The sequence below is a fragment of the Bombina bombina genome, chromosome 1 (genome assembly GCF_027579735.1).
Source record: "Bombina bombina isolate aBomBom1 chromosome 1, aBomBom1.pri, whole genome shotgun sequence".
Taxonomy (NCBI): Eukaryota; Metazoa; Chordata; class Amphibia; order Anura; family Bombinatoridae; genus Bombina; species Bombina bombina.
Genome location: NC_069499.1, coordinates 1,331,482,528 through 1,331,508,082, shown reverse-complemented (window position 1 = coordinate 1,331,508,082; position 25,555 = coordinate 1,331,482,528). Strand labels below are relative to the sequence as shown.

At 41.1% G+C, this 25,555-nt stretch overlaps 1 protein-coding gene across 2 annotated transcripts in view; it reads left to right on the top strand.

The window, feature by feature from the left end:
- Nucleotides 1–25,555, top strand: part of ZNRF1 (zinc and ring finger 1) — a 152,248-nt gene that overhangs the window by 106,436 nt on the left and 20,257 nt on the right. Inside the window, exons 3-4 of one of the 2 annotated variants that reach the window (XM_053702113.1) lie at nucleotides 14,013–14,118; nucleotides 16,418–16,508. In XM_053702113.1, the coding sequence (XP_053558088.1) occupies nucleotides 14,013–14,118; nucleotides 16,418–16,475 (164 nt within the window). In that variant the 3' untranslated portion in view covers nucleotides 16,476–16,508. Of the gene's footprint in view, nucleotides 1–14,012; nucleotides 15,336–16,417; nucleotides 16,509–25,555 lie in introns of those variants that run through there. The other variant, XM_053702105.1, reaches the window with a different exon arrangement.

Genomic DNA, 25,555 nt, shown 5'->3' with positions numbered 1-25,555 from the left:
CCTTCCATTTAGGTGACCTGATTTGCTCCCTCCCTTCATCCGTGTCCTAAAGCTTTGGTATTGGTTCCCACAAGTAAGGATGACGCCGTGGACCGGACACACCTATGTTGGAGAAAAAAGAATTTATGTTTACCAGATAAATTACTTTCTCCAACGGTGTGTCCGGTCCACGGCCCGCCCTGGTTTTTTTAATCAGGTCTGATATTTTATTTTCTTTAACTACAGTCACCACGGTACCATATGATTTCTCCTATGCAAATATTCCTCCTTAACGTCGGTCGAATGACTGGGGTAGGCGGAGCCTAGGAGGGATCATGTGACCAGCTTTGCTGGGCTCTTTGCCATTTCCTGTTGGGGAAGAGAATATCCCACAAGTAAGGATGACGCCGTGGACCGGACACACCGTTGGAGAAAGTAATTTATCAGGTAAACATAAATTCTGTTTTTATTTTATTTTTTGCATTAAAAGATTGTGAAATAAAATGCTTTAAAATAGAGTAATAAGATGTATAGTTCCTACTAATGCTTGATTACGTAGCATTAGCCATAAGAACACAAATACTTGCTTGTATGTTACATTTAAAATGCTCATGCTTCATATTTCTTAAGGCAGTACAAATTTCAACATGTTTAAATTCTGTTTTTATGTCTGTGATAGAACATTTTTAGTACAATTTCCCTTTTAACTCTTGTCCTTAAAAGGCATTCTTATATTTGCACTTTTTACTCTTCTGTTTGGAGATCTCTGCCGATGATTTAGGCCAGAGCATAAAGGTCCAAAAAAAATATTGCATTTAACATTTTATATACCATTTGTTATATTTAAAGATAATTTTTGGGCATTTCCAACAACTATGCTCCAGCAATCCAATGAATACATTATCTGCTATCATTATTAAAATGAACAGTAAACTCTAAAAATTCCTAGCTTGCAGAAAAACATGTTACAATAATTTTTTGCTATTAGTTACTGGATAATTAAAGGTACTCTGAAGCCATATTTTATATTTCACGATTCAGATAGAGTATGAAATTTTAAGCAACTATTATCAAAGCAGCCAGTCCATTTTAGGTTCAGCACCATGGATAGTGCTTGCTTATTGGAAGCTGGCATTTACCCACCAATAAGCAAGCATAACCCATGTTCTCAACCAAAACATACAAAAAGCAAAAATTCAAAGTAATGTCCCAGCACTCAACGACCCCCTTTGCCAGCCACTCCAGAGACCCACTCCAATCTCTGAATCATATATCAAAAGAAATCCAAGGAGAGTAGCAGCAAAAAATAGTGTTTATTAGGCACAACACAACACTGTCAGCAACGTTTCGGTATTGCTACCTTATTCATGCTAAACATCATACTCAAAAGATTATATTTATACCTTATCACCACTAGGTGGCGCTGCAGATGCAGCTTCCTATTAACCCTTTATATGCTTATAATACACAATTTATTATACTTATGCTAACAATTTAAAACCAATAATACAATGTATTCATAGAATCTTTTCACAATCTCAATTACAGACTTATATATAGATAACCACTTATAGAAATACAGACATATCTAGGTCTTTATTTAACCCATTCGGTTCCATAGTGCCTAGTTTCCAAATACAAAAGCACTCTCTCTGTTTAAGGAGGAGTTCTCTATTGCCTAACCTTCGTGCCATAACTATTTTCTCAATAATTTGAAAACGAAGTTGCCCAATTGAATGGCCCTTTCAACAAAATGCTGAGCTACCGGGGCTTTTAAGTTCTTAATTCTAATAGAGCTTTTATGTTCAATTATCCTATCCTTGATAGTTCTAGTCTCACCGACGTAGCCCCGCCCACATGGGCATTTAATTAAGTAAATAACATAGGTAGTTAAGCAAGTATGAAACCCATTAATTTTAAACTTTTTCCCAGTAGTAGGGTGAAAAAATATGGGCCCTTTGGTCATGTTATTGCAGCATGAGCATCCCAGACAGGGATAACAATCCTCATTTTTACCTTTAATGTATTTTTGTTTTAACTTGATGTTTGTCCCTACATCAGCTCTAACTAGTTGTTGTTTTAAATTAAAGCTTTGCTTATAAGCTGGCATCGGTAATCCTTTTAAAGAGGTCTATCTTTGTTGCTGACTGCCAGCCAATGCATGGAAATACTGCTATGGCAAAAACGTTTCTATCCTCTGTCAATAAAAATAGATTTTTGAAACCAAAGCTCTGTTGATGGGCAGTGATATTGCTGATATGATTAGTAACATCTGTTTATTTAAAAATACATTGTAAAATCTGGCTCTTAAGGTTAGTGATTTTAGTATGCTTGTAATGTTTTCTGATCAAATACATTTTTATTTTATTTTGCATTAAAAGATTGTGAACTAAAATGCTTTAAAATAGAGTAATAAGATGTATAGTTCCTACTAATGCTTGATTACGTAGCATTAGCCATAAGAACACAAATACTTGCTTGTATGTTACATTTAAAATGCTCATGCTTCATATTTCTTAAGGCAGTACAAATTTCAACATGTTTAAATTCTGTTTTTATGTCTGTGATAGAACATTTTTAGTACAATTTCCCTTTTAACTCTTGTCCTTAAAAGGCATTCTTATATTTGCACCTTTTACTCTTCTGTTTGGAGATCTGTCGATGATTTAGGTCAGAGCATAAAGGTCCAAAAATATATTGTGCTTAACATTTTATATACCATTTGTTATATTTAAAGATAATTTTTGGGCATTTCCAACAACTATGCTCCAACAATCCAATGAATACATTATCTGCTATCATTATTAAAATGAACAGTAAACTCTAAAAATGCCTAGCTTGCAGAAAAACATGTTACAATTATTTTTTACTATTAGTTACTGGATAATTAAAGGTACACTGAAGCCATATTTTATATTTCACGATTCAGAGTATGAAATTTTAAGCAACTATTATCAAAGCAGCCAGTCCATTTTAGGTTCAGCACCATGGATAGTGCTTGCTTATTGGAGGCTGGCATTTACCCACCAATAAGCAAGCATAACCCATGTTCTCAACCAAAACATTCCTGCTTTTTAAATAAAGATAGCAAGAGAACAAAGAAAATTTGATAATGGGAGTAAATTAGAAAGTTGCTTAAAACTGCCTGCTCTGTCTGATTAATGAGAAACAATTTGGGTTTAGTGTCCCTTTAATGTCTGTGTATAACTAGTTCTCAAGGCATGAATGCTCACTGGCTGATTAGCAGAATCTTCACTGCTTTATTAAACAGTGACACGCCCCACAAACATAAAAGTAAGAAAGGAACACCTGTGTTATAAAAAAAATTGCGATATATTTAAAATTTCCCTTTTAGATACTACATAGAAAAACACCTGATAGGGTGGATCCAAAATTGGTGCAAGCAGTCATAATCTGATATTACCATCTAAAAAAAAAACCTCTAACCATATCCTTAGAGTTTAAAGAATGACGAGTCTGCACTCAAGTTCCCATAAAAATAGTTTTATTTATACCTACTTCCTACTCACCAAAACACCAATTAAAAAGATATACGAAACATCCCAGTAATAATTCATCACAGTAGCAAACATTAAAGAAAACGTACTGCTACCAAAGCTGAATAACAGTGTGTGTTACATGTCCATTAAGCATTTTAAGCGGCCATGTGCTGCCAAAGTTAAATCATTTAGGGCCTGATGATCAAAAACTCAGACATGGAGAGAAATCTCACCAAATCATTGGGTGCTTTTTTCAGCATTATTTTGCAATGTAGGTGTATTTCCTTCACTTCCAGAACTCCGCATAGATAGAACTCTCAAAACAAAAATATTCCTTTTTAAAAGTCTTTGAGAGACCTTGCGGTACTGAGACATATTAGATCAACTGGCCCTTAGTGTAATAACACACTCCTTTGCTATTGCACAGATACGCGAGACATTTACACAGTCAAAAAAATATATAATTTTTATATATATATATATATATATATAGACAACACAACTGACCAGAGTTTTTACAGTTTATCCGTTTAACTCCAAGAAGAAGAAAAAAATGAGACACTAGCCATTTTATATTTTCTTGGTAAAACAATGTACTTCCCTCTCCCAAATTAACACATTAGGTAAGACTTGTGGAGAATTAACAACAATTGTCTTTCATATACTCCGGCTATACATTTCAAAGTAACTTTATTTAGTTTTGCTTCAAAGCTTATTGCAGAGGATAAAACAAAATGAACAGATTCTTAGTTTACTTTCATACTGTCATACTTTAAGACCCATGTCTTTCTGTTGGGTGTAGTATTTATACATTTTCTTTCATAAGATGGTGAGAGTCCATGAGACGTCACGTGTTGGAAGTTACCCTCCTAACCAATAGGAGGAGGCAATAACAGCCCCAACATACCAGAGCTTTAAAATCCCCCCCCCCAGACACTTTATTTTTATAACCAATTGGTTACCTCCTGCATTATACATATACCGAGTCCCTTATCAGACACATCATCAAAACATTGCAGTTTACACTACCACTACTTTTTGTTCCCTCACCCTACGGAGAACCAATTATCTTCAGCCTTAATAGTTTGGAGTGGCCACATGGTATCCTGTATGGGGAAGCATTACCTAAGCAAACTTTGGCCAGGTCTGCACGTTTCTTTTGCCCTTTTGCTCAAAATCTGAAACCCACAGCTTAACCTGTAGTTTACACACTATAAAAAATAATACAATATGTATCCATGCAATAGAGCACAGGGCATACCCTGCCCTACTAGATTGTTGTATCTGTGGAGGGGATAAAAGAGGGGGCTTACCATCATGAGTTCACCCCTTGCTAACAGCCTTATTGCAGGGTGCTTTATCTTATTAGATAATATGCATTAAACATTGCTGGGTCATTGGTGGTAAAATAGCATGCTATTGTTATAGAGCATGCCATTTGTTCCCATCAGATGGTAAGAGTCCACGAGCCATTACATATGGAAATATTCCCTTCCTGACCACTAGGAGACAAAAGTCACAGTAACACACCAGAGCTTTAAATCCCTTGCACTTCCTATGACCCTCAGTCATTTTCTTTTGCCTCCTGGATGAGAAGTGAGGTGAAAGTGAAGCGCAAGGTCTACCCAGAGTTTTTGAGTTAAGTTCAATTCAGACGTTTGCAAGGATTAGAAGGTGGTCCTTTAGCTCATCATGGACTTTCCTTAGGAGCGGCCACTTACCAAGACCACATGAAGGTAAATCATTTCCTAGGGGTATTGAATATGTTTTTGTTCAAGGCCTCCTTGGGGAAGATTCTTACTTTGAGTGCCTCAAGATCCATTTGAGTCCTAAGTTTTCTTAGCTTGTGGGAGTCATCTGAAATTAAAGGGAGTGATTACTCCAGTTCCAAATTCAAAACTAAAGCAAGCAAGGTTTTTATTCAAATGTCTTTTATAGTACCAAAGAAAGATTGTGCTTTTCAGCCTGTTTTGGATCTCAAAATATTGAACAAATTCTTGAAAGTTCCTATTTTCAAGATGGCGTCAATTCACACTTCCTTTGGTGCATTTTCATCTTTTTGTGGCCCTCCCCTTTTGGTCTGGTTACAGCTCCCAGAGTGTTTACAAAGGTACTGGGAATTCTGTTGTCAAGATCAAGGAATTTCTGTAGTTCCTTACTTGGACGACATTCTGGTTCAGACTCATAATTGATTCTGGGACTTTTTTTGGCTGTGACAAATCGGCTCAAACTGAAACTGCAAGAGGCATGTGCACTTCTGCAGCTGAATTTTCAGCTTTCCATTGCTTAGTAGGAAGTTGTGTGTCTGGTAGCTGCCTCATGCAGTTATATTTCTCCTACATTGGTGTGTCCGGTCCACGGCTTCATCCTTACTTGTGGGATATTCTCATTCCCTACAGGAAGTGGCAAAGAGAGCACACAGCAAAGCTGTCCATATAGCCCCCCCCCTCTAGCTCCGCCCCCCAGTCATTCTCTTTGCCGCTCTGTACAAGTAGCATCTCCACGGGGGTGGTAAAGAGTATGTGGTGTTAGTTGTAGTTTATTTCTTCTATCAAGAGTTTGTTATTTTAAAATAGTGCCGGTTTGTACTATTTACTCTACAACAGAAAGTGATGAAGATTTCTGTTAAAAGAGTATGATTTTAGCACCAGTAACTAAAATCCATTGCTGTTCCCACGCAGGACTGTTGAAACCAGAGAACTTCAGTTGGGGGGAACAGTTTGCAGGCTTATCTGCTTCAGGTAGGATCAGTCACTTTTCTAACAAGACCAAGTAATGCTAGAAGACTGTCAGTTTTCCCTTCTGGGATAGGTAAGCCATTTTCTTAGACTCGGTAACAGAATTAAGGCTTTTAACTTGGGCTCTATGCTGGTTGACACTATTGTGGGCTAAGTAGTTTGATTTTTAACATGTTTATGTGACATTTGGAGTGTTTTTCAAACTTTGAAACACTTTTGGGGAATTTTATTTGCGCCTGGCAGCCGTTTAGACACCTAATCTTGTCAGAAAAGGCCCCTTCACTCTGGAATGCAGAGGGAGGAGGCCTCATTTTCTCGCCTCAGTTGCGCAGTTACTTTACACTAGGCAGTTCATGCAGCTTCACGTGGAAGGTCCAGAGGCTTGGAAAAGGACTTCAGATAGGCTTATTACTGTTTTGAATAACCCCTAAGGAAGGTAAACGCCGCAGCAGAGACTGTGGCAGGGGACTGTAGTGTGTTTAACCGGTTAATTGTTATTTTAGCTCCGGTTTGGGCATTTAGGGGTTAATTTGCCTGAAAATTGGTGTGCAATACTTTCAAAGCATTAAGACACTGTGGTGAAAATTTCATAAAGATCGGATATTTCTTTGATGTTTTTCTGACATTTCAGTAATAAAGTGTGCCCTTTTATTATTTAAAGAGACAGTAACGGTTCTGTATAAAATAACTTTTATTGCATTAAAAGTCTGCCTAAGTCTGTTTAACATGTCTGTGCCTTCAGATAGCCTATGTTCTGTGTGTATGGAGGCCAAGGTGGTTCCCCTATTAAATGTATGTGCGAATTGTGCCATAGCATCCAAACAGATTAAGGACAGTACTGTCACATTTAATAATGTTGGCCAAGATGATTCTTTAAATGAAGGTAGTGGGGATAGTTCATCATCCTCTCCTTCTGTGTCAACACCAGCTTTGCCCGCGCAAGCGATACCTAGTACATCTAGCGCGCCAATGGCTGTTACTATGCAGCAATTAGCAGCAGTAATGGATAATTCTCTAGCAGCCTTTTTATCCAAACTGCCAGCTTTTCCTAGAAAGCGTGATTGCTCAGTTTTAAATGCAGAAGATAATTTATCTGTTATGCCCTCACATCAATCTGAGTTGGCAGTGAGGGGAGGGCCTGTCTGAGGGAGAAATTTCTGACTCAGGAAAAATTTCTCAGCAGGCAGAGCCTGATATCGTTGCATTTAAATTTAAGCTAGAACATCTCCGCACTCTGCTTAAGGAGGTGCTAGCTACACTTGATGATTGTGATCCTTTGGTGATTCCAGAGAAATTATGCAAGATGGACAAATTTTTAGAGGTCCCAGTGCACACTGATGCGTTTCCGATACCCAAGAGGGTGGCGGATATAGTGACTAAGGAGTGGGAGAAGCCAGGGGTGCCTTTTGTTCCCCCTCCTATATTTAAGAAAATGTTCCCCATTGTCGACCCCAGAAGGGATGCATGGCAGACGGTCCCTAAGGTAGAGGGGGCAGTTTCAACGTTAGCTAAGCGCACAACTATTCCAATAGAGGACAGTTGCGCTTTCAAAGATCCTATGGATAAAAAATTAGAAGGATTGCTTAAGAAAATTTTTGTTCAGCAAGGTTTCCTTCTTCAACCAATTTCGTGCATTATTCCTGTCACCACGGCGGCGTCTTTTTGGTTCGATGAACTAGAAAATTCGCTCCAGAAGGAGACTCCATATGATGAGGTCATGGACAGAATTCACGCACTAAAGTTGGCTAATTCCTTTATTTTGGATGCCGCTTTTCAATTAGCTAAATTAGCTGCGAAAAATCCAGGTTTTGCAATAGTGGCGCGCAGGGTGCTTTGGCTAAAATCTTGGTCGGCAGATGTGTCGTCCAAAACAAAATTGCTTAATATTCCTTTCAAAGGTAAGACCCTATTCGGGCCAGAATTGAAGGAGATTATTTCAGACATCACTGGGGGAAAGGGCCATGCCCTTCCACAGGATAGGCCTTTCAAAGCAAAAAATAAGTCTAATTTTCGTTCCTTTCGCAATTTCAGGAACGGACCGACTTCTAACTCTGCAGCCTCTAGACAAGAGGGTTACACTTCCCAGCCCAAACCAGCATGGAAACCATTGCAAGGCTGGAACAAGGGAAAACAGGCCAAAAAGCCTGCTGCTGCTACCAAATCAGCATGAAAGGATGGCCCCCGATCCGGGACTGGATCTGGTAGGGGGCAGACTCTCTCTCTTTGCTCAGGCTTGGGCAAGAGATGTCCTAGACCCCTGGGCTTTAGAGATTGTCTCTCAGGGGTATCTCCTAGAATTTAAGGACCTTCCTCCAAAGGGAAGGTTTTTTTGAAAGACCTTTTCAAAATGGGAGTGATACACCCAGTCCTAAAAGCAGAACAAGGACTGGGTTTTTACTCCAACCTGTTTGTAGTTCCCAAAAAGGAGGGAACGTTCAGGCCAATTCTGGACTTAAAGATCCTAAACAAATTCCTCAAAGTTCCATCATTCAAAATGGAAACAATTCGAACAATTTTACCAATGATCCAGGAGGGTCAATACATGACTACCATGGACCTAAAGGATGCATACCTGCCTATTCCTATCCACAAAAATCACCATCCGTTCCTAAGGTTCGCCTTTCTGGACAAGCATTACCAGTTCATGGCCCTTCCTTTCGGGTTGGCCACCGCTCCCAGAATTTTCACAAAGGTTCTAGGGTCCCTTCTAGCGGTACTAAGACCGCGGGGCATTGCAGTAGCACCTTACCTAGACGACATCTTAATACAAGCGTCGTCTTTTTCCCAGAGCCAAGGCTCATACGGATATTGTTCTAGCCTTCCTAAGGTCTCACAGGTGGAAGGTGAACGTAGAAAAAAGTTCTCTGTTCCCGGTCACAAGGGTTCCCTTCCTGGGAACAATAATAGACTCGGTAGAAATGAAAATCTTTCTGACGGAGGTCAGGAAGTCAAAACTTTCAAATGCTTGTCGAGTTCTTCATTCCATTCCTCAGCCGTCTGTGGCTCAGTGCATGGAGGTAATCGGTCTAATGGTTGCGGTAATGGACATAGTCCCGTTTGCCAGGATTCATCTAAGACCTCTGCAATTGTGCATGCTCAGGCAGTGGAATGGGGATTATGCAGACTTGTCTCCCCAGATACAAATGGACAAGAAAGCCAGAGACTCACTCCTCTGGTGGTTGTCTCAGGATCACCTGTCTCAGGGAATGAGTTTCCGCAGGCCAGAGTGGATCATTGTCACGACCGACGCCAGTCTCTTAGGCTGGGGCGCGGTCTGGGACTCCCTGAAAGCTCAGGGTCCATGGTCTTGGGAAGAATCTCTCCTCCCGATAAACATTTTGGAACTGAGAGCGATATTCAATGCGCTCCTGGCTTGGCCTCAACTAGCGAAGGCCAAATTCATAAGATTTCAGTCGGACAACATGACGACTGTAGCGTACATCAATCATCAGGGAGGAACAAAGAGTTCCCTGGCGATGAGAGAAGTATCCAAGATCATCAAATGGGTGGAGGATCACTCCTGCCATCTATCTGCAATTCACATCCCAGGAGTAGACAACTGGGAGGCGGATTATTTGAGTCGTCAGACTTTCCATCCGGGGGAGTGGGAACTTCACCCGGAGGTCTTTGCTCAGTTAACTCAACTATGGGGCATTCCAGATATGGATCTGATGGCGTCTCATCAGAACTCCAAGGTTCCACGCTATGGGTCCAGGTCCAGGGATCCCAAGGCGACATTAGTAGATGCATTACTGGCGCCTTGGTCGTTCAATCTAGCTTATGTTTTTCCACTGTTTCCTCTCCTTCCCAGGCTAGTAGCCAGGATCAAACAGGAGAAGGCTTCGGTTATTCTAATAGCTCCTGCATGGCCACGCAGGACTTGGTATGCAGACCTGGTGAATGTCATCGGCTCCACCATGAAAGCTACCTTTGAGACAGGACCTTCTAGTACAAGGTCCATTCGAACATCCAAACCTAGTTTCTCTGCAACTGACTGCTTGGAAATTGAACGCTTGATTCTATCTAAGCGTGGGTTTTCAAAATCTGTTATAGATACTCTGGTTCAGGCCAGAAAGCCTGTGACCAGGAAAATTTACCATAAGATATGGCAAAAATATCTCTGTTGGTGCGAATCCAAGGGTTACTCATGGAGTAAAATTAGGATTCCAAGAATACTTTCCTTTCTCCAAGAGGGTTTGGAGAAAGGTCTGTCTGCTAGTTCTCTAAAAGGACAGATATCTGCTCTGTCTGTCTTGTTGCACAAACGTCTGGCAGCCGTGCCAGATGTTCAAGCGTTTGTACAGGCGTTAGAATCAAGCCTGTCTACAGACCTATGACTCCTCCATGGAGTCTAAACTTAGTTCTTTCAGTTCTTCAAGGGGTTCCGTTTGAACCTTTACATTCCATAGATATTAAGTTACTATCTTGGAAAGTTCTGTTTTTGGTTGCTATTTCTTCTGCTAGAAGAGTTTCTGAATTGTCTGCTTTGCAGTGTACTTCACCCTATCTGGTATTCCATACAGATAAGGTAGTTTTACGTACCAAGCCTGGTTTTCTTCCAAAATGGTTTCCAACAGGAATATTAACCAGGAAATAGTTGTTCCTTCTCTGTGTCCGAATCCAGTTTCTAAGAAGGAACGTTTGTTACATAACCTAGATGTGGTTCGTGCTTTAAAATTCTATTTAGAAGCAACAAAGGATTTCAGACAGACATCATCCTTGTTTGTTGTCTATTTGGTAAGAGGAGAGGTCAGAAGGCTACTGCTACCTCTCTTTCCTTTTGGCTAAAAAGCATCATCCGATTGGCTTATGAGACTGCCGGACCGCAGCCTCCTGAACGAATTACAGCTCACTCTACTAGAGCTGTGGCTTCAACAGAAGCCTTATTCTTGAAGGCCCATGTGGAACAGATCTGTAAGGCAGCGACTTGGTCTTCTCTGCATACATTTGCCAAATTTTACAAATTCGATACTTATGCTTCTTCGGAGGCTATTTTTGGGAGAAAGGTTTTACAAGCCGTGGTGCCTTCCGTTTAGGTTACCTGACTTGTTCCCTCCCTTCATCCGTGTCCTAAAGCTTTGATATTGGTTCCCACAAGTAAGGATAAAGCTGTGGACCGGACACACCAATGTAGGAGAAAACAGAATTTATGTTTACCTGATAAATTTCTTTCTCCTACGGTGTGTCCGGTCCACGGCCCGCCCTGGCTTTTAGTCAGGTTTAAAAATTTTTGTTTTTTGTACACTACAGTCACCACTGCACCTTATGGTTCTCCTTTTTCTCCTAACCGTCGGTCGAATGACTGGGGGGCGGAGCTAGAGGGGGAGCTATATGGACAGCTTTGCTGTGTGCTCTCTTTGCCACTTCCTGTAGGGAATGAGAATATCCCACAAGTAAGGATGAAGCCGTGGACCGGACACACCGTAGGATAAAGAAATTTATCAAGTAAACATAAATTCTGTTTTGCCAGATTTCATCTTAAGGATCACAAGACAGCCTTTAACTTGATGGACTCGCCAGTCCTTTGTTCATTGAGCCTCCTTTCTTTGACCAGTGTGGATAGCAATCTCCACAGATGCCAGCATAATAAATGTTAAAGTAGTAGTTACTATATGAATATGCAATAGTAGAATAATAATAAATATAAATTTATTAAGCTCTTATGAGCTAAAAACCTATGTAGAAGGCTATGTAATGCATTAAAAAATGGATCTATAAACAAATGTTAAAAAGATACCGGCATCAACTTGTTGATATATTGGAAACCAGAAGTATTCCAAATACACAAAGAACAAACTATTATTTAGCAGATAAAGGTAGTGTTAAAGTCCAAATAAAAACAATGGAGCTGTGTTTTGATCAGCTTAACTCAGAGACCAACTGTATTGTGGTTTTTGAGTAATGGTTCTGAATGGTTATTGTAAGACTATATTGATAGTCTTAATAGTGGTGAGGTGGGGCTGTTATTTTCGGATTGTCGATCTGTAAGCATAGACCTCCTGATCAAGTGACCCTCGATCATCCAATCGCACAGGGTTATTCACGAGTGGCTGTTGTCCGCCTAATTTTCCTTCGAGATAATGTTGCCAATGATGTTGCGAAAAACAATCCCTTGTATTGTAGTTCAGGTGAGCGCCCCAACAGGCTAGCTTAGCTTTCAGTTGATCTAAAGCTCCTGTCCTGCTTACTGAGAGATAGTACCAGCCAATGGCTATATGGTATACGGGATGTGGGTTACGGGATGTGAAGTTTTTTTGATAGGAGCGCCACAACAGGATTTTAAGAATAAAATCTGCACTCGTGATTCACAAAGTGTAACTTGCACCTGTCCTGCTCCTATAACAAACTTGTATCCAGAAGTTAGTGAAAAAATTATACGCGTTTCGGCAGTTACCTGCATTTATCAAGCTGATCACTAAAGCCCTAGTGATTGGACGAAACGTGTCAAAGGACTGTGGGGAGCCTATATGATTGCTTTTATCACTTGACTGACAAAATTACCAAATATCAGTTTCCACTGATATTCAAAAGACCGCTTATCAACCAATAGGTAGACTACCCTAGGTCACGTGATCGGCTCTGAGACTAACTGCCACGCCTGGAAACCGCTACACAGAGAAGCAGGGAGTTTCACCAGGTTCAAACAAAGTGTGGAATACGACTTGGGAAACTATCAATCCACTTCATGTGAGCACAAGGCAAACGGTAAAGAAAGAAGAGAGCCAGGGTCAGGTAATATAAGCGGTTCTATTTTTGCTTTGGAAAACATTGGAAATTTTGAGCTATAACGAGGAGTACTGTAACTGATCAGTTAGACACTGCTGAAGTGACCAAACAAGCTTAAAGGGACATGAGACCCACATTTTTTCTTTCATGATTTAGAAAGAGAATGCAATTTTAAACATCTTTCTAATTTACTTCTATTATCTAATTTGTTTTATTCTCTTGATATTCTTTGCTGAAAAGCATATCTAGATATGCTCAGTAGCTGCTGATTGGCTGCTGCACATAGAAGCCTCATGTGATTGGCTCACCATGTGCATTGCTTTTTCTTTAACTAAGGATATCTAAAAAATGAAGCAAAATAAATAATAGAAGTAAATTGTAATGTTGTTTAAATTTATATTCTCTATCTGAATCATGAAAGAAAGATTTTGGGTTTAGTGGCCCTTTAAGTTCACCACTGTTGCTCCATTTACAGGTTATCAGTGTTCGATGATAACATCAATTCTGACTTTCTACATATCGTATACGGAGGTGGTTATACAATAAATGATTCTCTCAGATAATTTCTAATGGACACGTATTATTTTCTTTGATTATCTGCTTTTTGATCATAGGGAGACGTCTCTTACACGTTTTTTTTTAGCTTGTGGTATACCAAAATTTTATATATTGATTTGTTTTATCTTGATTTTGTGATTGAAAATCTGTCTTTTAGAATCTAACATTTTATTAAATATTTTATAGCATCTCTTTGCAATAGTCTTTTTTTAATATTTTTCTTGTTAGTGTTTACTGCATAGCGCCCTCTTCATTCACCCATACCTTTTTGTAATTTTTATTTCAGGAGAGGAATATTCCTACGCGTGATAACTTGTGGTCTCTCACCATCATGAAAGATATTAATTTTCATTTGAACTACAGTATCCCATTACTGTTTTGTGAAGGGTACAGTGTGTCCTGGATTACAGTGTATGCTTTGAGCTCAAGTATTTGTAATTAGTAAAGTGGAATGTATTTAGATTTGCCTTGCATGCCTATTGTTCTTCACTGTACCACTATCTTTTTGCAGATGACGTATTAACGAGGGATGCGGGAGAATGTGTAATCTGCCTAGAAGATCTCACGCAAGGGGACACAATAGCCAGACTGCCCTGTTTGTGCATCTATCACAAAAGGTACTGCAACTTTCTCTACAAACATCAGTCTCTGCCAGCATCTCATACCAAAAAAGGTCCATCACATAGTAAATCATTCTCCTACACCTGTCACTGAACCCTCCCAACCTATATTTCAAACTGAACAAATGCTTGCTTACAGACCAATCCTACAACTCCCATCACCCCCCAACATTGACCCTCGTGCTACAGCAGTGCTGCTCATCCTTTGTAGCAAGCACCCATGGGAGGCATACATTTGTTTCGTATGAGCAAAGATGGAAATCGTGTGTATCACAAGATTTCACAAAAATGTATCCAATCTATTAACTAAAGAAAATATGCAGGCATTTGAGATTTTCTTCTTTTTTTTTTTTCAGGATTTTCTTTTAAAATCCAGTTTTACTTAACTGATGCAGCAAATCTTTAGTATGTTAGAACAATGGAGAAAAATGAAAACATGCACAAAAGACATATATAGTCTGTTAACATTGCGCCTCTGAAATAAAGAGAGGAAAATAAATGTTTAAATTTCTGTGATGATAAAAGTTCATGGCTCATCTTGCCTTGGAAAACCTGGGTATATTGCACTTTATCTAGCACATTCTACAGTGGCACATTTATCTGCCACATATTTCTATGACATCTGGTCACAATAATACACTTTAAATTACACTTCATATTAGTGAAGCTCAACTTCAGTATTCATATGTCACTAACAGACCATATTTTAAACATTTCCCTACCTGAGGTGAATTGTTGATTTGAGCAGTAGAAAACCTAGGCGTGGAAATAGTCTGGCCCATTAGGAGTTCTTGATGATGGAAATGAGAAACCCAACTTTTCTGTGATATGTGATGTTTGGCAAAACTACATCAGGGGGAAAAATTAAGTGCCCCTTGCCAATGCCCCAAGTACCCCCGGATTACATGCACCACAGGTTTAGAAACTAGCCAGAATTTTAATCTGCAAATTACTCATAAGCGCTTAGCCTAACGCCCAAGACCATATGTTAGCTACAACTTTTAAAGGGATATAAAATGCATATCTGCCTTTCAGTTCTAAATAGCAGCATTTTTGCAGTCTATATGTATAATAATAAATTCATATGTTAAGTGCACCTGCATTTTAAACCCTGCCTGCTCTGAAAGCTGTAGGTTGACGTATGTTGATTTGATGTACCAGACGCTTTTTTTTTTTTTTTTTTTTTTTTTTTTTTTTAAACCACCTGCGTTTAAGATAGGGGCATCAACCTGAGAGCATTGTCTCCATTTTTAACCGCTTACTCTAGCAGCTAAAATGTATGTATAAATCTTATTATTGAATATGGCAAAGTGGGTTATAATTTAAGCGACTTGGTTAATTTATCAAAATAGTGTTACAATTAAGGCAGCTCCCTTTAAAGAAGGAGCTTAGATTCAGTCATAGCAATACACGTATTTAAATTATATTACATGGAGTGATAGAGAGATCAGTAATTTAGCGCCCGCTATAGAAGGAGCTTAGACTTAAACATTATATTAACACTCCACTAACAAGTTGATACGCTGATGTAGCAATCATGTCTGTCTGACATCGCTGGAAGTATTGGTAATAATATATTAGCTTGCTGAGTTTGTTTTTAAGTGTGTGTGTGTTGCTTGACCGGAATTTTTTAAATCAATTCATCTAGATGTCAAGAATGAATGGTAAATGTAAACTAATATTTTAACACTGCACATGTTAATAGTTTTCAATTAAGGGATAGGCAAACTTGTGTGCAATTTTTTACATTTTAGTAAAAAAAAAATCAGTTTAAGATATCTCTACTATATTACTTGGATACTATATCTTCCCCCCCCCCCCCCTTTGCTCTGAGTTTACCTTATGTGTAATACACACCTTCCAGTTACCCTTGATACTTGGCATGCTCCCCACCCTGGTTTTCAGAGATGTTACTGTGGAAACCTGACTGAAGAGTAGTTTTTCATTAGTTGCCAGGCTATAGATAATTACTGCCTTGCACTGTCTGTGCTTAGGGCACATTGGGCTTGGGTGTGGATATACTTTTCAGTGTTAGCAGCACAATTCACAATGTGTAGGCATCAAATAGGAATAGAAGGTAAGAAACGCTGTACGTTTTGCATAGTTTCAACTTTAAATTATTGTTACTTTTCTCTGTTCTCCATACCCTTTGACTTCTCATCCGTCTGCCTGGACAACGTCTTCCCTGCTTGGTTGGCTGGCTGACTTGTGCATAGATCCCATACCAGTTACATTTACAGTTGAAAGGGGACTATGCACTTGGTTGGAGTTTCTCAAGTTTTACCTTGTTTCCCAGCTGTATAGATTCCTGGTTTGAGGTGAACAGATGCTGTCCTGAACACCCTTCAGATTGACCTGTGGTCATATCAGCTGATTTTTCCTATAAGGTAAGAATAATCTTCACTTCATAAAGCTAGAAAGAGGCTTGTGAGAACCTGCATGCATAGTAAAATTACTTTAGGAAAGCTTCATGTAGCCACGGCACATAAATCCTATTTTCTCTTGCAAGATGTATCGAGTCCACAGATTCATCCATACTTATGGGATATTCTCCTTCCCAACAGGAAGTGGCAAAGAGAGGACCCACAGCAGAGCTGTCTATATAGCTCCTCCCTTAGCTCCACCCCCCAGTCATTCTCTTTGCCGGCTCTAAGCAATAGGAAGGGTAAAGTGAGTGTGGTGACAAAAATTTTAGTTTTTATTTTCTCAAGCAAAAGTTTGTTATTTTAAATGGTACCGGTGTGTACTATTCACTCTCTAGCAGAAAAGGGATGAAGATTTCTGCAAGGAGGATGATGATCTTAGCACTTTGTAACTAAGATCCACTGCTGTCCCCACAGAGGCTGAGGAGTACAGGAAAACTTCAGTTGGGGGAACGGTTTGCATGCTAAGCTGCATAGTCAATTTTTTTCTAGACAGACACTGATAATTCTAGAAAAGGCTGACGGTATCCCCATGAAGGAAGGGTAAGCTGTATTCAGAGACTTAGTATGGAATTCCAGCTTGCATAAAGGGCTGTTGTTACTGGTGACACTTATAAGAAAAACGTTTTTTATTTAAAGAGATTAAAGTTTTGAGGGACTTTGGAGGTTCATTTTGGCTCATTTAAGGGTTATTAACCCACATGGCCATTTTAGAAACACTTTGGTGTGTTTCTTTTAGGCCACACTGACATCGAGTGAGGTCGGAGGGGCCTATTTTCACGCCTCAGATGCGCAGTTTATTTTACACACAAGACTTCCAGCTGCTACACCGGAGGGTCCTGCTGTACTTGAGGGCCTAAAGGAAGCTTTTTCCCCACAAATCTATCCCTAAGGGCAGGTAGGCGCCACAGCAGAACTGTGGCAAGGTGCTGAACGTTTTTATACCGTTTTTTGACATTTTGTCAATCCGGTTTTTCCATTAATGGGTTAATCGTTTATTTGACTGGTGGGGCAATCTTACTAAGGCTTTATGATTCCACTGTAAAAAGTTCGAAAAGTTTACTGCTTTTTTACACTGTTTTGCAGAGTTTGTGCATCTTTTTTTCTCTTAAAGGCACAGTACCGTTTTTTTCTAAGTATTATTTACTTTGAATAAAGTGTTTTCCAAGCTTGCTTGTTTCATTACTAGCCTGTTTAACATGTCTGACATCACGGAAACTCCTTGTTCAATTTGTTTAGAAGCCATTGTGGAACCCCCTCTTAGAATGTGTCCCACTTGCACTAATATGTCTATAAATTTTAAAGAGCATATTATAGCACTTAAAAATATAGTGCTTTATGATTCTCAGACAGAAGGAAATGAGGTTATGCCATCTAGCTCTCCCCAAGTGTCACAACCAGTAATGCCCGCACAAGTGACGCCAAGTACCTCTAGTGCGTCGACTTCGTTTACTTTACAAGACATGGCCACAGGTATGAATACAACCCTCACAGAGGTTTTATCTAAACTGCCTGGGTTACAAGGAAAGCGTGACAGCTCTGGGTTAAGAACAAATGCTGAGCCTTCTGACCCTTTAGTAGCCATATCAGATATACCCTCACAATATTCTGAAGTATGGGTAAGGGATTTGCTGTCTGAGGGAGAGATTTCTGATTCAGGGAAGACGCTCCCTCAGACAGATTCTGATATGACGGCCTTTAAATTTAAGCTTGAACACCCCCACTTGTTGCTTAGCGACTCTGGATGATTGTGACCCTATAGTGGTCCCAGAGAAATTGTGTAAAATGGACAAATACTTAGAGGTTCCTTTCTCCAACATAGGTGTGTCCGGTCCACGGCGTCATCCTTACTTGTGGGATATTCTCTTCCCCAACAGGAAATGGCAAAGAGCCCAGCAAAGCTGGTCACATGATCCCTCCTAGGCTCCGCCTACCCCAGTCATTCTCTTTGCCGTTGTACAGGCAACATCTCCACGGAGATGGCTTAGAGTTTTTTAGTGTTTAACTGTAGTTTTTATTATTCAATCAAGAGTTTGTTATTTTAAAATAGTGCTGGTATGTACTATTTACTCAGAAACAGAAAAGAGATGAAGATTTCTGTTTGTATGAGGAAAATGATTTTAGCACCGTAACTAAAATCCATGGCTGTTCCACACAGGACTGTTGAGAGCAATTAACTTCAGTTGGGGGAACAGTGTGCAGTCTCTTACTGCTTGAGGTATGACACATTCTAACAAGACGATGTAATGCTGGAAGCTGTCATTTTCCCTATGGGATCCGGTAAGCCATGTTTATTAAGATAGTAAATAAGGGCTTCACAAGGGCTTATTAAGACTGTAGACTTTTTCTGGGCTAAATCGATTCATTATTAACACATATTTAGCCTTGAGGAATCATTTATTCTGGGTATTTTGATATGATTATATCGGCAGGCACTGTTTTAGACACCTTATTCTTTAGGGGCTTTCCCTAATCATAGTCAGAGCCTCATTTTCGCGCCGGTATGGCGCACTTGTTTTTGAGGACAGCATGGCATGCAGCTGCATGTGTGTGGAGCTCTGATACATAGAAAAGTCTTTCTGAAGGCATCATTTGGTATCGTATTCCCCTTTGGGCTTGGTTGGGTCTCAGCAAAGCAGATTCCAGGGACTGTAAAGGGGTTAAATATAAAAACGGCTCCGGTTCCGTTATTTTAAGGGTTAAAGCTTCCAAATTTGGTGTGCAATACTTTTAAGGCTTTAAGACACTGTGGTGAAATTTTGGTGAATTTTGAACAATTCCTTCATACTTTTTCGCAATTGCAGTAATAAAGTGTGTTTAGTTTAAAATTTAAAGTGACAGTAACGGTTTTATTTTAAAACGTTTTTTGTGCTTTGTTATCAAGTTTATGCCTGTTTAACATGTCTGAACTACTAGATAGATTGTGTTCTGACTGTGGGGAAACCAAGGTTCCTTCTCATTTAACTATATGTATTTTATGTCATAAAAAAATTTAGTAAAAATGATGCCCAAGATGATTCCTCAAGTGAGGGGAGTAAGCATGGTACTGCATCATCCCCTCCTTCGTCTACACCAGTCTTGCCCATACAGGAGGCCCCTAGTACATCTAGTGCGCCAATACTCCTTACTATGCAACATTTAACGGCTGTAATGGATAATTCTATCAAAAACATTTTAGCCAATATGCCCACTTATCAGCGAAAGCGCGACTGCTCTGTTTTAGAAAATTCTGTAGAGCATGAGAACGCTGATGATATGGTTTCTGAAGGGCCCCTACACCAGTCTGAGGGGGCCAGGGAGGTTTTGTCTGAGGGAGAAATTTCAGATTCAGGAAACATTTCTCAACAAGCTGAACCTGATGTGATTACTTTTAAATTTAAGTTGGAACAACTCCGCGCTCTGCTTAAGGAGGTGTTATCCAATTTGGATGATTGTGATTATCTGGTCATTCCAGAACCACTATGTAAAATGGAAAAGTTCTTAGAGGCCCCGGGGCCCCCCGAAGCTTTTCCTATATCCAAGCGGGTGGCGTACATTGTTAGTAAAGAATGGGACAGGCCCGGTATACCTTTAGTACCTCCCCCCATATTTATAAAATTGTTTTCCTATAGTCGACCCCAGAAAGGACTGATGGCAGACAGTCCCCAAGGTCGAGGGGGCGGTTTCTACTCTACACAAGCGCGCCACTATACCCATAGAAGATAGTTGTGCTTTCCAAGATCCTATGGATAAAAAATTAGAAGGTCTGCTAAAGATGTTTGTTCAGCAAGGTTCCCTTCTACAACCAATTGCATGCATTGTCCCTGTCACTGCAGCCGCGTGTTTCTAGTTTGATGAGCTAGGAAAGGCGATTATTAGTAATTCTTCTTCTTATGAGGAGATTATGGACAGAATTCGTGCTCTTAAATTGGCTAATTCTTTCACCCTAGACGCCACCTTGCAATTGGCTAGGTTAGCGGCGAAAAAATTCTGGGTTTGCTATTGTGGCGCAGAGCGCTTTGGTTAAAATCTTGGGCAGCGGATGCGTCTTCCAAGAACAAATTGCTTGACATTCCTTTCAAGGGGAAAACACTCTTTGGCCCTGACTTGAAAGAGATTATCTCTGATATCACTGGGGGCAAGGGCCACGCCCTTCCTCAGGATAGGTCTTTTCAAGACCAAAAATAAACCTAAGTTTCGTCCCTTTCGCAGAAACGGATCAGCCCCAAGGGCTACGTCCTCTAAGCAGGAAGGTAATACTTCTCAAGCCAATCCAGCCTGGAGACCTATGCAAGGCTGGAACAAAGGAAAGCAGGCCAGGAAACCTGCCACTGCTACCAAGACAGCATGAAATGCGGGCCCCCGATCCGGGACCGGATCTGGTGGGGGGCAGACTCTCTCTCTTCGCTCAGGCTTGGGCAAGAGATGTTCTGGATCCTTGGGCGCTAGAAATAGTCTCCCAAGGTTATTCTCTGGAGTTCAAGGGGCTTCCTCCAAGGGGGAGGTTCCACAGGTCTCAGTTGTCTTCAGACCACATAAGAAGACAGGCATTCTTACATTGGGTAGAAGACCTGCTAAAAATGGGAGTGATTCATCCTGTTCCATTAGGAGAACAAGGGATGGGGTTCTACTCCAATCTGTTCATAGTTCCCAAAAAAGAGGGAACGTTCAGACCAATCTTAGATCTCAAGATCTTGAACAAGTTTCTCAAGGTTCCATCGTTCAAGATGGAAACCATTCGAACACTTCTTCCTTCCATCCAGGAAGGTCAATTCATGACCAAGGTGGATTTCAAGGATGCGTATCTACATATTCCTATCCACAAGGAACATCATCGGTTCCTAAGGTTTGCATTCCTGGACAAGCATTTCCAGTTCGTGGCGTTTTCTTTCGGATTAGCCACTGCTCCTAGGATTTTCTCATAGGTACTAGGGTCCCTTCTGGCGGTGCTAAGACCAAGGGGCATTGCTGTAGTACCTTACTTGGACGACATTCTGATTCGAGCGTCGTCCCTTCCTCAAGTAAAGGCTCACACGGACATTGTCCTGGCCTTTCTCAGATCTCACGGATGGAAAGTGAACGTGGAAAAGAGTTCTCTATCTCCGTCAACGAGGGTTCCCTTCTTGGGAACTATAATAGACTCCTTAGAAATGAGGATTTTTCTGACAGAAGCCAGAAAAACAAAACTTCTAGACTCTTGTCGGATACTTCATTCCGTTCCTCTTCCTTCCATAGCGCAGTGCATGGAAGTGATAGGTTTGATGGTAGCGGCAATGGACATAGTTCCTTTTGTGCGCATTCATCTAAGACCATTACAACTGTTCATGCTCAGTCAGTGGAATGGGGACTATTCAGACTTGTCTCCGAAGATACAAGTAAATCAGAGGACCAGTGACTCATTCCGTTGGTGGCTGTCCCTGGACAACCTGTCACAAGGGATGACCTTCCGCAGACCAGAGTGGGTCATTGTCACGACCGACGCCAGTCTGATGGGCTGGGGCGCGGTCTGGGGATCCCTGAAAGCTCAGGGTCTTTGGTCTCGGGTAGAATCTCTTCTACCGATAAATATTCTGGAACTGAGAGCGATATTCAATGCTCTCAAAGCTTGGCCTCAGCTAGCGAGGGCCAAGTTCATACATCAACCATCAGGGGGGAACAAGGAGTTCCCTAGCGATGGAAGAGGTGACCAAAATCATTCTATGGGCGGAGTCTCACTCCTGCCACCTGTCTGCTATCCACATCCCAGGAGTGGAAAATTGGGAAGCGGATTTTCTGAGTCGTCAGACATTGCATCCGGGGGAGTGGGAACTCCATCCGGAAATCTTTGCCCAAGTCACTCAACCGTGGGGCATTCCAGACATGGATCTGATGGCCTCTCGTCAGAACTTCAGAGTTCCTTACTACGGGTACAGATCCAGGGATCCCAAGGCGGCTCTAGTGGATGCACTAGTAGCACCTTGGACCTTCAAACTAGCTTATGTGTTCCCGCCGTTTCCTCTCATCCCCAGGCTGGTAGCCAGGATCAATCAGGAGAGGGCGTCGGTGATTTTGATAGCTCCTGCGTGGCCACGCAGGACTTGGTATGCAGATCTGGTGAATATGTCATCGGCTCCACCATGGAAGCTACCTTTGAGACGAGACCTTCTTGTTCTAGGTCCGTTCGACCCACTCCAGCTGACTGCTTGGAGATTGAACGCTTGATCTTATCAAAGCGAGGGTTCTCAGATTCTGTTATTAATACTCTTGTTCAGGCCTGAAAGCCTGTAACCAGAAAAATTACCACATAATTTGGTATATCTGTTGGTGTGAATCTGCAGGATTCCCTTGGGACAAGGTTAAGATTCCTAAGAGTCTATCCTTCCTTCGAGAAGGATTGGAAAAAGGATTATCTGCAAGTTCCTTGATGGGACAGATTTCTGCCTTGTCTGTGTTACTTCACAAAAAGCTGGCAGCTGTGCCAGATGTTCTAGCCTTTGTTCAGGCTCTGGTTAGAATCAAGCCTGTTTACAAAATTTTGACTCCTCCTTGGAGTTTCAACCTAGTTCTTTCAGTTCTTCAGGGGGTTCCGTTTGAACCCTTACATTCCGTTGATATTAAGTTATTATCTTGGAAAGTTTTGTTTTTGGTTGCTATTTCTTCTGCTAGAAGAGTTTCAGAATTATCTGCTCTGCAGTGTTCTTCTCCTTATCTGGTGTTCCATGCAGATAAGGTGGTTTTGCGTACTAAACCTGGTTTTCTTCCAAAAGTTGTTTCTAACAAAAACATTAACCAGGAGATAGTTGTGCCTTCTTTGTGTCCTAATCCAGTTTCAAAGAAGGAACGTTTGTTGCACAACTTGGATGTAGTTCGTGCTCTCAAATTTTACTTAGCAGCTACTAAGGATTTCAGACAAACTTTGTCTTTGTTTGTTGTTTATTCTGGTAAACGGAGAGGTCAAAAAGCAACTTCTACCTCTCTCTCCTTCTGGATTAAAAGCATTATCCGATTGGCTTATGAGACTGCCGGACGGCAGCCTCCTGAAAGAATCACAGCTCACTCCACTAGGGCTGTGGCTTCCACATGGGCCTTCAAGAACGAGGCTTCTGTTGATCAGATATGTAAGGCAGCGACTTGGTCTTCACTGCACACTTTTTCTAAATTTTACAAATTTGATACTTTTGCTTCTTCTGAGGCTATTTTTGGGAGAAAGGTTTTGCAAGCCGTGGTGCCTTCCATTTAGGTGACCTGATTTGCTCCCTCCCTTCATCCGTGTCCTAAAGCTTTGGTATTGGTTCCCACAAGTAAGGATGACGCCGTGGACCGGACACACCTATGTTGGAGAAAACAGAATTTATGTTTACCTGATAAATTACTTTCTCCAACGGTGTGTCCGGTCCACGGCCCGCCCTGGTTTTTTTAATCAGGTCTGATAATTTATTTTCTTTAACTACAGTCACCACGGTAACATATGGTTTCTCCTATGCAAATATTCCTCCTTAACGTCGGTCGAATGACTGGGGTAGGCGGAGCCTAGGAGGGATCATGTGACCAGCTTTGCTGGGCTCTTTGCCATTTCCTGTTGGGGAAGAGAATATCCCACAAGTAAGGATGACGCCGTGGACCGGACACACCGTTGGAGAAAGTAATTTATCAGGTAAACATAAATTCTGTTTTTTACACTGTTTTTCCAGTCCCTAAGAGGATTGCGAACATTGTTACTAAGGAGTGGGATAGACCAGGTATACCGTTCGCTCCCCCATCCTGTTTTTAAGAAAATGTTTCCCATATCTGACACCATGCGGGACTCATGGCAGACGGGCGCCTAAGGTGGAGGGAGCTATTTCTACTCTCGCCAAGCGTACAACTATACCTATCGAAGACAGTTGTGCTTTCAAAGATCCTATGGATAAAAAAATTAGAGGGTCTCCTAAAGAAATTTTTTGTTCATCAAGGTTTTCTTCTCCAACCTATTGCGTGCATTGTTCCTGTAACTACTGCAGCTGCTTTCTGGTTCGAGGCTCTTCAGATGGAGACCCCATTAGAGGATATTATGGATAGAATTAAGGCCCTTAAGCTGGCTAATTCATTCATTACAGATGCCGCTTTTCAACTGGCTAAATTAGCGGCAAAGAATTAAGGTTTTTCCATTTTAGCACGCAGGGCGTTATGGCTTAAGTCCTGTTCTGCTGATGTGTCATCAAAATCTAAACTTTTGAACATCCCTTTCAAAGGAAAGACCCTATTCGGGCCTGAACTGAAAGAGATTATTTCAGACATCACTGGAGGGAAAGGCCATGCCCTTCCTCAGGATAAAACAAATAAAATGAGGACCAAACAAAAGGGTGGTCCCTCTTCCTCTTCCCCGGCTGCGAAGAAAGAGGGGAATTTTGCCCAATCCAAGTCAGTCTGGAGACCTAACCAGGCTTGGAACAAGGGTAAACAGGCCAAGAAGCCTGCTGCTGCCTCTAAGACAGCATGAAGGCGTAACCCCCGATCCGGGACCGGATCTAGTAGGGGGCAGACTCTCTCTTCGCCCAGGCTTGGGCAAGAGATGTTCGCGATTCCTGGGTTTTAGAAATTGTTACCCAGGGTTATCTTCTGGACTTCAAAGACTCCCCCCCCCCCAGGGGGAGATTTCACATTTCTCAATTGTCTGCAAACCAGACAAAGAGAGAGGCGTTCTTACGCTGTGTAGAAGACCTACATACCATGGGAGTGATTCACCCAGTTCCAAAAGCGGAACAAGGGCTAGGGTTTTACTCAAAACTGTTTGTGGTTCCCAAAAAAGAAGGAACTTTCAGACCAATCTTGGATCTCAAAATTCTAAACAAATTCCTCAGGGTACCATCATTCAAGATGGAGACTATTCAGACTATTCTGCCTCTGATCCAGGAGGGTCAATATATGACCACAATGGATTTAAAGGATGCGTATCTGCACATCCCTATTCACAGAGATCATCATCAATTCCTCAGATTCACCTTTCTGGACAGGCATTACCAGTTCGTGGCCCTTCCCTTCGGGTTGGCCACGGCTCCCAGAATTTTCACAAA